This window comes from Alligator mississippiensis, chromosome 14 (genome assembly GCF_030867095.1).
Source record: "Alligator mississippiensis isolate rAllMis1 chromosome 14, rAllMis1, whole genome shotgun sequence".
NCBI lineage: Eukaryota > Metazoa > Chordata > Crocodylia > Alligatoridae > Alligator > Alligator mississippiensis.
The window spans coordinates 34,295,435-34,307,875 of NC_081837.1; the positions used below are offsets into that span (position 1 = coordinate 34,295,435).

General features: G+C 45.7%; 1 protein-coding gene across 1 annotated transcript in view; it reads left to right on the plus strand.

The window, feature by feature from the left end:
- Positions 1 to 1,932: 1,932 nt before the first annotated feature.
- The window catches only part of GNAI3 (G protein subunit alpha i3), a 33,923-nt gene continuing 23,414 nt past the window's right edge, over positions 1,933 to 12,441 (plus strand). The window contains exon 1 of the mRNA XM_006260052.4: positions 1,933 to 2,138. Coding sequence (XP_006260114.1) covers positions 2,021 to 2,138 — 118 coding nt within the window. The 5' untranslated portion in view covers positions 1,933 to 2,020. The remainder of the gene's footprint in view (positions 2,139 to 12,441) is intronic.

The following is a 12,441-nucleotide window of genomic DNA, read 5'->3' on the forward strand; positions in this document are numbered from 1 at the left end:
GTCTTAAAAACCTCCAAGGATGGAGCTTCCATCACCTCTCTGGGTACCTGTACCAGTGTTTTACTACCCTCCTAGTAATAAAATTCTTCCTGATATCTAATTTAAACCTCTCTTGCTGCAACTTGAGGCCATTACTCCTTGTTCTGTCATCTGCTGCCATTGAGAACAGTCCAGCTCCATCCTCTTTTGAATCCTCCTTCGAATCAGGTAGTTAAATCCCCTCTCATCTTCTCTTCCCTAGACTAAATAAGCCCAGTTCCCTCAGCCACTCCTTATAAGTCATGTGCCCCAGCTCCCGAGCCATTTTTGTTGCCCTTCGCTGCACTCTCTCCAACTTGTCCACAGGTGTGGCCTCACCAGTGCTGAATACAGGTGAATAATCACTTCCCTTTACCTGCTGGCAACACACCTACCAATGCAGCCCAGGATGCTGTTGGCCTTCTTGGCAACAAGGACACATTGCTTGCTCATATTCAGCTAATTGTCCACTGTAACCCCCGGGTCCTTTTTTGCAGAGTTGCTGCCCAGCCAGTCAGCCCCAGCCTGTGCTGTACATGGGATTTTTCTGTCCTAAATGCAGGATTTTGCACTTGTCCTTGTTGAACCTCATGAGATTTCTTTTGGCCCAAGCCTCCAATTGGTCTAGGTCACTCCGAATCCTATCCCTATCCCCCAGCATATCTACTATTCCCGCCAGCTTGGTGTCATCTGCAAACTTGCGGAGGGTGCACTCTATGCCATCTTCCAGGTCCTTGATGAAGACACTGAACAAAAACAGCCCCAGGACCGACCCCTGGGACACTCTACTTGGGCAAGCTGGATTAGTTTGACAGGCTGACAAACATGAGGCCTGGGCCCCAGCTAATGCACCATCAAGCTCTGTGCTGCTGAGAGGCTGGGTCTAGCGCACCAGTGCTAAAGCATGAAGAGCAAGGACTAGGCAAGCAGGGCGGCCGGGGTCAGCAGTGCTGGTGTGACGTGCTACGGCAGGGGAGGTGGGGAGGCAAACTTTTTGGCAGGTGTGCCAGAAATTAGCCCCACACCCTCCCAAGTGTCATCCCTTGTCCTTCCCCTGCTTGGTGTGCTGCTCCACTTTCTGCTTCCATCCCTGCACTCCCTGATCTGCTGCTCTGCTCCCTGCTCTACCACTGAGCTTCCCAGTCTGCCACATGCCCCACACACAGGTTGCCTGTGCTACAGGCTGACCCCTATGCTGTGGGATCACTTAAGGCTCCAAGCCTTACTCTGCGGTGAAGGTATGGCCCATGCTGGCCTTAGCGTCAGCAAAGCAGCTATCACCCTTCCCTTGCACGATGAAGCTAAGGATTTGCAGGCAGGCTGCCTGGCGTTCGACTGCGTCGGTGCCATGGCTGTTGTGAACGAATGAGGTGTGCCTGTGCACGCCAGAGACCTGCCTCTTGCCCTGCACTCTTGCAGGTGTACGCGGGACAGGCCCACTGGTCCCCGGGGGTCCCTCATGGCTGCGGCGGAGGGTGGTTTTCTGCTGGCTCAAGCTGCAGGGCTCTAACCCTGTCCAGTCTCCCCAGGCCACCCCACCCCGCAGGACGGAGGTGCCTGAATGGGCCAGAAATTGTTTCCTGCACCCACTTGCAGGGAAGGTGTGACTGTGCCCATGGGCCAGCAGGGGGGTGGGAGAAGCACGTGGGCCCCCTGCTCAGGGGGGAGGCAGAAGGGAGCCAGTCCCCACCTGCGCATACGTTGAATGGCAAAGCTTGGCACAAGACTCCATTTCCCGACATGCAGGGCGCACGCCTCCATTTCCCAGCATGCAGCGTGTGGGCGGCCACGGCTCGGGACTCTATTTCCCGATAGGTCGCGGTGGGGGCGAGTGTTTTTCCCAGCATGCGGTGCGCGGGCAGAGGCCGCGGCAGCAGCGCCGGTTGACGTCAGGCGGCGGCGGAGCGGATATCCGGCCGCCCCGCCCCGCCCCGCCCCGCCCGCAGCAGCTCGGGCCGCCGGGCTGAGGAGAGGCAGAGCCGCCGCCGCCGCCGCCGCCGCCATGGGCTGCACGCTGAGCGCCGAGGACAAGGCGGCGGTGGAGCGCAGCAAGATGATCGACCGCAACCTGCGCGAGGACGGCGAGAAGGCGGCCAAGGAGGTGAAGCTGCTGCTGCTCGGTGAGGCACCCGCGAAATGGCGGCGGGCCCGTCCTGTCCCGTCCCGTCCCGTCCCGTCCTGTCCCGTCCTCAGGCTGGTCCACGACCCCCCCCCGCCCCGAGCTCCTCACAGGTCCAGACATCTGGCAGCAGGGGAGCTCCCCCCTCCCTCCCTCCCTCTCTGCCAGATTTGGGGTGACTTGGTGCCAGGGCCGGGGGGGATGTGGCAGGAATTGAGTCATGAGCAGAAGTGGCTGACACGGGGGGGGGCAGGACGCGGGCGAGCCCGGCTGGCAACTGCCCCGGTGGAGACGTGTTCTGTGCGCGGAGCTGGGGGATGGCGATGGAGGGGGCGGTTTAGCTGTGGGGGGAAGCCTGGTGACGCCTGTCATGTCACGGCCCCCCCCCGGAGATGTATCGGAGGCACTACTTTTGGGGGGATGATTTAAAAGCGGTGTGGGAGGTGGTTTTCCAGCAGTGACCCGCGTGGAAAGCAGGGGGTTAGCGCGAGTCCCTTCTGTCATCAGCTGCTTTTTTTTCAAGTTTGTCATTTTTTGTTGGGGACGGGCAGGAGCCTGCCTTGCATCCATCCCTTTGCTGAACTCTTGGTTTCCTCAAGAGACGGCGGTAAGAGTCCTCCTACGAAGGACCTGCACTATTGATCTTGTTTTTGGCCAGCCGGTGCTGTGAGCGAGCGGTGCCCTGAGAGCTGTGGTCCTTCGTGTTTGTGCAGATAACACTGCTTGCTAATTGGTTGCGAGTCTCACAGCCCCTGAGGGGTTTTGTTCCCTCGGGACTTGCAAATCCCGCAGAGGAGGGTGGCTTGATGGGGTTACGGTGTTTGTAGCAAGTTTGTCTAAATTGACTTGTAGTTCTCAGCCTCGCTGAACTCGAGGGCTCTTTCATAACTCCTGTAAATTGAGTAGTGCCTCATTTTAAAAACTATTGTGTGTTTACAGTGCTTACCCCCTTGCAGAGAGCCTGGGCCATGGGGGTGGGGGGTCAGCCAGCCTGGGTCTGCTTCTCTGCTGCTCTCCTCACCCCTTGCATTACCCTTCAGAGGATCACACGGCACCCTGACTTTGAGAATCCCTGATGTCAGGTTTTCCTGTGTGCCATGGATGTAGAATACAGTCAGCCATAAATGCCTCTCTCAAAGGAGTTTACCGTTGATAGCACCAGATGTGACTTGCCCAGGACGGTTGCCCTGTTTTGCCAACCCCCCAGGACAGCTTTGGATAGCACTATATATTTCACTGGTCATCCTAGTCCATGGCAGGGCCTGTGTAATTATAGAGAAAATGCTGCGCAACCAATTAAGTCGGTAGCAGGGTGGATCCACAAATGGCACCGAATTTCCATGGGTTTGGATGGCAGTTAAATAGCTGCTTTCCAGAGACACTTCTAAAGGAAAAATGAATAGCTGCTCTGGAATATCTCCAAATATAGTTACTCTCATTCTGGGTTAAGTGTTCACATGTGGATTTACTCAGGAATAGTTGTGCTTTAATTCTGTAGCACCTTAATGTGGATGAGGTTTCTCCTTTCTATCTGGGGTAAGCTACCAGTCTCTGCAATGTCTCCTGGCAGTGAATTCCACAGGCTGATTGCTCACGGTGTGAAAAAGAGCCTCCTCTTGTTAATTTTGAGCCTGCAACCCAGTAACTTCATTTTCTGTCCCCTGGTTCTAGTATTGTCAGGAATATTAAATACGAAATCCCTATTTACTATGTCTGCACCACTTAATGTTTTGTAGACTTGTCATGTCTTCCTTGAAATAAATGTCTCTGTTCTAAGCTGAAAAGTTTTAGCCTATTTAGTTTCTCTTCTTATGGAAGCCCTTCCATACCCCTGATAATCTTTGTTTTTCTTCTCTATACCTCTTCTAGTTCTTCTATATCCCCCCCCTTGAGGTTTCAGAAGCAAGCTTAGTGGTGCCTTGAGCATTACCAGTTACGAAAGGGAATCCTATAAACACATGTTCTTTGTATATAAAATCTGGGCTAGTTTATGTATGGGTAAAGCAAAGCAATCGGTTGCTAAGATTAAATGTACGTACTCAGGCCTCAGTCATTTGGTTAACATTTCAGAAAGCTGAAGGAAAATGTAAATTTTAAATAGTTTGAAACCTAGTGTTTTCATTTAAAAAAATAGTACAATGTCTAGATTGGGGAGAGGGGGAGTATTTTATTTAATTTACCTGTAAGAGATCTTTGAGGCTATTTATATAAACTGTTGCAGTGAAGTCTGGGAGGGGGGGAAGTATTTTGCTTGGGGTGGGGGGGAATAAAAAAAAAAGCTTGAGAAGCTGTAGTCTATTTTCAGAACACAGTTTCCATGTATTGTGAAGTGATGGCTGAGACACAGAACACAGGGAGCCATCTCACCTTCTGACTCTGGTAAAACACTGGCCTCCTTTAGTATTTCTCTGCAGAATTTTTGTGGTTTGGGAGAGCATGCTTGCATTTGCACAAAGTCTACTTGTTCTTCCCAAGCACAGTATTAACAGTGATTCTCAACCAGGGTGTTACAGCAGGTAGGGTGCCTTAATATCCTTTCCAGGGTGCTGCAGGGTGCCAAACAGTGTTAATTCAGTTAGGCATGCAAACATGATTTGCAAGGTGAAACCTAGAGATTTCAAATAGGAATCTGTGGTGTTAAAAGCATTTGGACTTGTTGAGGTCTTTCTGAGTTCTTTGCAACAGAATGGCTCTATTAGTTTTCACTCAATTTGACTACAGAAAACCAAGAGCTGACATTTTCCAAGGAGGTGTCTTGAGCCTAAAAAAGCTGAGAACCAATTCCTTAACAGAATCTTCCAGCATGATGACAAAGCTAAATTGCTACAAGATACAGCTGTGTAAGCTGCATTCACTTTCCCTGCCTCCTTTCAAAAAAAAAAAAAAAAAAAAGACTCCAGTATTGAAAAAAACCCCCAATCTTCTCCCCCCCCCCCCCCCCCACTGTACAGCCAGTTTCTGGTACAGTATTTACTGCTTCTTTGGGTTTCTACTTTTCTTTCTGTTTCTTTATCTTTGCCCTTATTCAGAACACCCCAGAAGCAGCAGAGGAGTATGGGTGCTTGGTCAATTTATCATGTTCTCCAAGCCATTTCATGACTATTTTGTGATCACTGGTGTAAAACAATATAATGTTTATTTCTGTGGTTCCTTTTATGTGAGGCTCTCGCATTACCAGTTATATTTAAGTTTCACAACATTGTCTGTTGGGAAATGGTTACACCCATTGTCAAGCTACATAAGCTGAAGTCTGGGGTTTGCCCAAGGTCATACAAGCCCTTGTAAGATGGAAGGCAATTATGTAATATAGTAGACTCTTGTTAACAGGTCCTTTTGAACCAGTTTTGTAGATAATTTAACTGATCGGGTAGACCAGTCTTCATCACCAGGATAGAAATTGTTGACCTGTTTCCAACAACAAATGTGACTCGGGTAGGGGGGTGGGGAGGAAGCCATGGTAAATCTACGCACAAGAGAGGAACTCCAGAGCTCTTGATTTGCACAACACTCCTCCTTTTGTTATAGTTTGTTTCCATTGCCTCCAGGAAAACTCTGCTTGGCAGGAACAGACGTGCGATTTAGCTGACTCTGGGTTTTTCCTGTTATGATGAGCTGCATGATATGGGAGAGCATAGAAATTGGGGCATTTCTTCCTGGGCAGTTTGTGCTGCCCTATAGTCCATTGCACAATAATTTTCAAAGTGTTTAGTGTGCAATACCTTGCTGCCTTAAGGAAAAAAAAAAAAAAAGCTCATGTTGAATCATTGGTGGCAAAAATACATCCTTTAGTGTAGAAGGCAGTTCCATTGTTGAATCCAGTCAATGTTATTCCTCTGTATGCAACATAAGTGATGAATAGGGGAGTCGTTCCCCCCCCCCGACCACGAGAGCGCTGGTGCCCGCTCTGACAGTGAGCACTCTGGTTGGTAGAGGGGCATGGGGAGTGCTTGTGCCTGTGCCCGTTCCCCCCCCCCCCCCCCCAAATAAAAATTAAAAATTGGCTCCTCTGGTTGCCGGCTGGCTGCTGGGGGACTGTTCCCTGCCTCCCTCATGCCACTCTAGGCTGCCCCCCCCAACTGGGGGTGGGGTGTGCACCAGTTGCCCATGGAACTTAGTGTTGAAAAACGGCATCTTTAGGACTTGAGTCATGCAGGCGCATCCAATATTTGTGCTTAAAATGCATATTAACCTGTTGAAATTACAGGTTTTGACTTAAAACCCCCTAGTACTTGGATGGGCACTTGAACATAATAGAAAAATGTAGTTTGTAGAAAATAATTATAATGGTAAGTCTATCCTAAGACACGTCACATAGCCAATCAACCAAACAAGCATATTGGAAGGAATGGTGCCACGCTCTCTAAAGATTCCTCTTGCCATTTTTTGCTTCTTGGCAAAGCCTGAGAAGTGTCAGTTAGTGCTCTGAAATTTAAACAAGGTTTTGGTGTTTCTGACCAAATTCCAAAGTTGAAGACCACGTGTGGGGGAAATACCCTGCCACTAGTCTTGTCTTTTTTGTGTACACAAAGCAGATGTTTTGGTGTGACAACTGATCTGGGGTCAGCATCTCTATGTAGATTTTCCTGGGACAGAATCCATATTTCCGACAAATGAGCAGTCAGCGTAGATTACAGTGCACCAAAGTAGGTTCATAGAAGTGTGTTTTTTGAACTGTATCTAAATCTCAACCCAGTTTGTGGAAGGGGTCCTTAAAGGTAGGTAGCAATTCTGATATTGCAAGAGTTATCTTGTGTCAGCCATATCTGATGAACACTTCCTCAAAAGCAGATTTGAAATAGTTGATAATGGATTGCCTTGTCAATGTCAAGAGGTGGTGGTTTCTTGAGAGAGACTTGAAGTGGTTCCTTAAGGGCACCTGGTCTTCAAATGAGATGCAAACAGGCTTCATCATGTGACTAATTTTTGCCCAGGTTTTCACCAGCCAGGAAGGTGATGGGTCTGAATTGCCTCCAAAACTTCATTGAGTGACTTGGGTGAATCTCTAGCAAATAGTCTCCATGTAACCTCCTCTGCTTTTTTATTTGCCTTCCCCCCCCCCCCCCCACCCCCCCCCCCAAAAAAAAAAAAAAGACTCGGCCAACCAAGGTGGGGGTTTTTTCCCTTCAAAACAATCTTTTGTTATATTCGGGATTTTGGATCTACAGTGATTTAGCCAGTCCTGAAGAATACTACCAAGCTGTATGCCACCCTGAGCAGAACTATTGTTTCAGACTGAAGGCTGTGGACAGATACATTTTTTTTTCCTTCTCATAGAGTGATCTGTCTGAGAATCTGTATTCTATCTCCACCCTTCCAGAGTCCTCTTGTGCCCAAATCCTCATTCTCTTTGAGGAAGAGCATCAAAACAGGCTCTCTGTTCCAGTGAGAGAAATGTGTACCGAAGTCAGTCCCTTTCATTTGGTGGTTGCTTATTTTAATTTTTTGGGTAATCACCTGCCAAACCCTGTTAATGTAGAAACATTTTTAGATCAAAAGTACATATAGAACATAAAAGTAAATGATTGTGAAAATCCATGTGTTGGGTACTTGTTTATTCATGTATGCAGCAACTTGTTATGCTGCAGTTCATAAGGATGGTGGGGACATTTCTGCGCTGTCCTGCTTCATTAATAAGCATGACTGCTTTTGCTATTTCAGAACTGAAATTAGCAGCAGTTAGAAACCAGATGTGCATATCCTTATTTCACTTTCTCAACTGTTGTATCTCAACCCTTATGTAACCCTCAAAAAGGTAACGGGGTTAAAAGGCATTGGAAATATTGTTACAAAAATTACTTCCTTTCTCTCACATCTGGGGTAAAAGATTCTGTCACCTTTTGTAATATGTGCAAAATGTAGGGTGGCTGTAGTTTTTATAGCCAATGCAGGGAGGTTAACATCTTCAAGTAAGTACTATCAGTCTGGAAAGTTCATGAGATACTACTTTACTAGACCTGGCTGTCTGAGGTCCATGTTTGTGATTAGACATATGCAGGGGTTCAGATGTTCATGTCTAAAGTAATTTCCAGCTTGGATCTTTATATGTAATTAAAAAGCAAAATAGCTCTTATGAAAGGATAGCCCTAAGAAGACCTCCATCATATGAGGAGGTAAACATTTGAGTCAAGAATAGGCAATGTCATTGTCCCACTTCACATAGGACTTGATATCCATGTGTAGAGGTGAGAGAGGAACACTAAAGCAGTTGAACAGAGAGATGTGTTAGTTTGATCTTTTACCAAAAGATCTGTGTGTGTGTGTGTGTGTGTGTGTGTGTGTGTGTGTGTGTGTGTGTGTGTGTTGTGTAACTTGTACCAAAAATGGCTGGTGCTGGTTGTTGAGTAACACTGGTTTTAATTGGTTTGAAATACTCCTAAGACTGCTGTACAAAATGCTGCACAAACAGCTACATAACAAATGTGCTGAGCTGGCTGTAATATGCATATTTTGTGATGCAGAGAAGTGATCTCTATCCTGATATTGTAATGCTTTTGCTGTAGTTAAAATCTAATGTTTCTCTTCAGAGAGGAATTGAAGCTATCTGGCTGAGTATCTTGGCTCATGAGCATGGGTGACAGGGTAGACTGCTGTGGGGGGTAGCTGTGATGGTCTGAATCCCTGGTGGAGATGAACACCTCTGATACTTGCATTGGGGGGCCTTCTGTCTAGTGGCCACTGATGGCTGGAAAGAGGGCAAATAGTAGGGGTAGCCAGAATCTTGAATCCCACACATTTTAAATAATAAGGCTCTCAACAGTCTGAAATACTTGGAAAGGCCATTCTTTGCATTTGAGGTTTTTGTGTGCCATGAATAGGTGCATTTGTGTCCAGCTTGTCAATTCATGTGCCCTGTAGTAACTCTCAATTGTTCTGAGATGCATCAAGCTTTATCTTCTAATTGATTTCATTGTTTTGCTGTAGGTTAAAATTCTTTAAGCACTTGTGACTAAAGTGATGTCACTTGTTCCTAAACCTGCACAAACTGCTGCTGCCATTGAATAGTATTGCATATATTTTAGCATTTTCTAATGCAGCCACCTTTCCAGGTAAGCTAAGTATCTTGTTTTCACAGACACTATCAGGTGACGCAGAATAAAAGTGATTCTTAAAGCAATTTTGTTGTAATGGAGATCTTAGAATAGAATAAGATCCTCTAATCTCTGGCAAGATAACAATGGAGAAACATTAGCTTGTGCACGCTGTCTATTCTGCAGCTGTAACATTTGAATTAGTTGCAACACAGTTGTCCCTTACTCCCATTTGAGTATGGCTGGAAATTTGTGGTGTAGCTGGGACCTAGATTTGTCCCTCTGTTATAACCTCTGTCAGCTGCTGAAGGGAGCTCCTGGGTCACTGATCCTACACCCCTGCAAGTCCTTCATTCTTCTATACTTCAAATTTTAACTGTTAGAGTAAGAGTCTTGGGATAACTGCTCTAACCTGGTTTCCAGACTTGATTATAGCACTTCCATGGAAGTCTTTTACATATGGATTAAGAACAACTCTTACCTTGCTAATTACTAAGCCTTTCTGACCCCCTCCCTCCCCCTTTAATTAGCACCCTCTTCTTAAATTCTCTAAGCAGTCTCTTTGTACCCTTGATTAGATTTTACAGTTATTCAAAGAAATATTGTTACATGTGACTTTTTGTTAGGGAACAGTTTGTTCTGAAAACACTAGTATTTCCTGACTGCTCAAGTAAAATTTCTAACTCTGTAACATCCTGACCTATCTAGATCTTTTTGTGGAAGGCAGTTAAGCATTTTCTGTAGGTCCAACTTTTTAAGCATTTTTTATCCTTTGTGCATTTGAATTGTATCTTCCTTTTGAATTTACCTCTTCTTGGCCTTCTGTTGGCAATGGCTGTGCTACCTGAAAGCCACATCACTTGCGAAACAAATATTAAAGGAGCTCTTAAGAACTGGCTAGAAACTGATTGATCCTGGTGGAGACCCATTGGCTTTTATTTTCTTCAAATTTGTTGGTAGATGAAAAACATAGCCTCTGCACTCGCAAACACAGTACATCATAACTGTGCCAAGTACTTCAAGTCTTCCTGCATAGCACACTGTCAAATATAATCATAACAACCTCTTATGCATTCAGATCCCTTATGCAAAATTGGGTTAATGCAACATTACAATGAAAAGCCTTAATTGCACAAGTCAGCTTTAACAGTAATTTGCCCCATATGCAGTATTTTGAGTGCTTTCTGGTTAAACTTCAATGCTTTATGTACTTATTCAGTCTTACAGTTCCTTAACGCCTAATTTTCCATTCTTGGGCAGTCAGAATTGTTTGATGGATTGGGTATGTTTTAATTTCTGTACCTAATGCTAGCTGTAACTTGTACATTTTCAGTTGCAAGGATAATGTTATTTGATATACTAGGTTTGGAAAAATATTCCCAGCCTCTGTGCTGAATTAACTGCATGCAGTAAGTTGCTCTGAAGAGTTAAAGCAAACTGTGAGAAGGACCAGATGAAACAAACTTCTGTAAGGATTTGATGCTTTATGGAAGAAGAGGTAATTTCTTGGGAAGCTGCATTGCTTGGGTGGATGTAATACTTGCGAGAGTCTACCCAAGGCGTGTTGTTACTCGGATATCATTTACCTTTCTTCATAGCCGCAGTTTTGAATGAGGATGTGTGGGCAGTATTTGTCAAACTGGCTTATCTAACTAGTATCTGACTGGTTCCAGTAGGTCTAGCTGACAGGCCTGTTTTTTCCATCCTCCTAGCTCAGAAGATTAGCTTTATCAGCTACACTGTGAAATTTGTCTTCTCTAGTAGCAATTTTTAAGTAACATGACTTTTAGGTCTGTCATTGGAAGGTCTATTTTAAGCCACACTTATTCTAAGTCTCCTGTCATCTTTTTAAAAAATGCTGCTACTTACTCTAAGTATCTTCAGTCATTCACCCTTTGGATCTGACAGTCTTTTCAAAACATTTTGCATCTTCTAATCTTCTTTCCAATTATCTCTTTAATATGTTTTGATCAGTCTCATGAATGGCAAATTGCCTTTGTCCTTAGATTTGTTTCCCAGTGTTATAGCTATACTTGTATTTGCAATACATATTCTCCAAGTGAACCTAGTATTTGGGACCCTGATTTCATGATGATTAATGGGCCTCCTCTCCCCTGCCCCCAGTCTACTTGCATATTATGCTGCTGCTCCTTGCTTCTGTACAGCATTTTTTTTCCCTCTTCTTGACAACGAGTTTTATTTCTTTTTCAGCCCTCTCCCATTACTGAACTAGTGATCTGTTCCATATAGGGTCTCATAAAACCCTCATTACTGAAATACTAGCTTCTATTAATGCATGAAATAGTGTCAATAGTGTGCATCTTTTGTAGTCTTCCTGGTGCAGCAGGGGTTTGTCTTATTTGAAAAGAAGGAGCCTCAGGGGCTGGACTGGATAAAATATAATATATTAGATAAAATATAATATAGCCTTGCATTTATTACAGTGAAGCTTGAAACGTGAAATCCCTCACAAGGAGCAAACTGATTGTTGGGGATTGCTTGGGCTTTTGAGAGTAGAGAAGATAATATAATGGCTCCACTAGACTTTTAGGCGGGGGGGGGGGGGGGGGGGAGGGGAGAGGAGGTGTGGGTGGGTAGGAAAAAGGGCACTTGGCAGATGCATTAATCAAGACAGCTGAACTACAAAATAAGTTTGTTTGTAGCCTGTGTAAAGAAATACTCAAATTACTTGCTTACGTGTACCAAAGGGAAGCATCTGTGTTTACTGTAGGAAGGCGTGTGGGTGGTGAAGGTCAACATCCCTTGAGGTCCTGATGACTTAAATTACTCCTCTACATACTGTAAGAGGTGGGTTCATCTCTCCACAGTTATTGGAAATATTATTGCAATGTTTTAGACTCATGGTGTCTCCTCAGAGGGTACCAGAAGACATGTGCATTTTCAATTCTGTGGCTTATGATTTAAAAGAGGGCATATGGCATCATTTCGAGTTAAGTCGCTACCAGGGCTGCTGCAACCGTTGGGCACCTTAGGTGCTGTAACAACCATCCTCCACGCTGCATGTGCTTGGATGAGTTGCTTTGCATCATTGGGTGCTACTAGGCCACTTTCCAGGTATGGATGGCCATTGGCTCACAGGGAGTTCACTCACCCTCTGACAGGCCTTGTTTTTAGTCCTGCTGGGTATCCACATCCCCTTCTCACCCAGGCTAGCCCAGGTGGGGGCTCCAGTTTAATTGCTGAAAACCCACCCATGGAACAGGCTGTACTACCTTACATGGTACCAGATAGCAGACCAAGAGAGGCCTGGCCTGA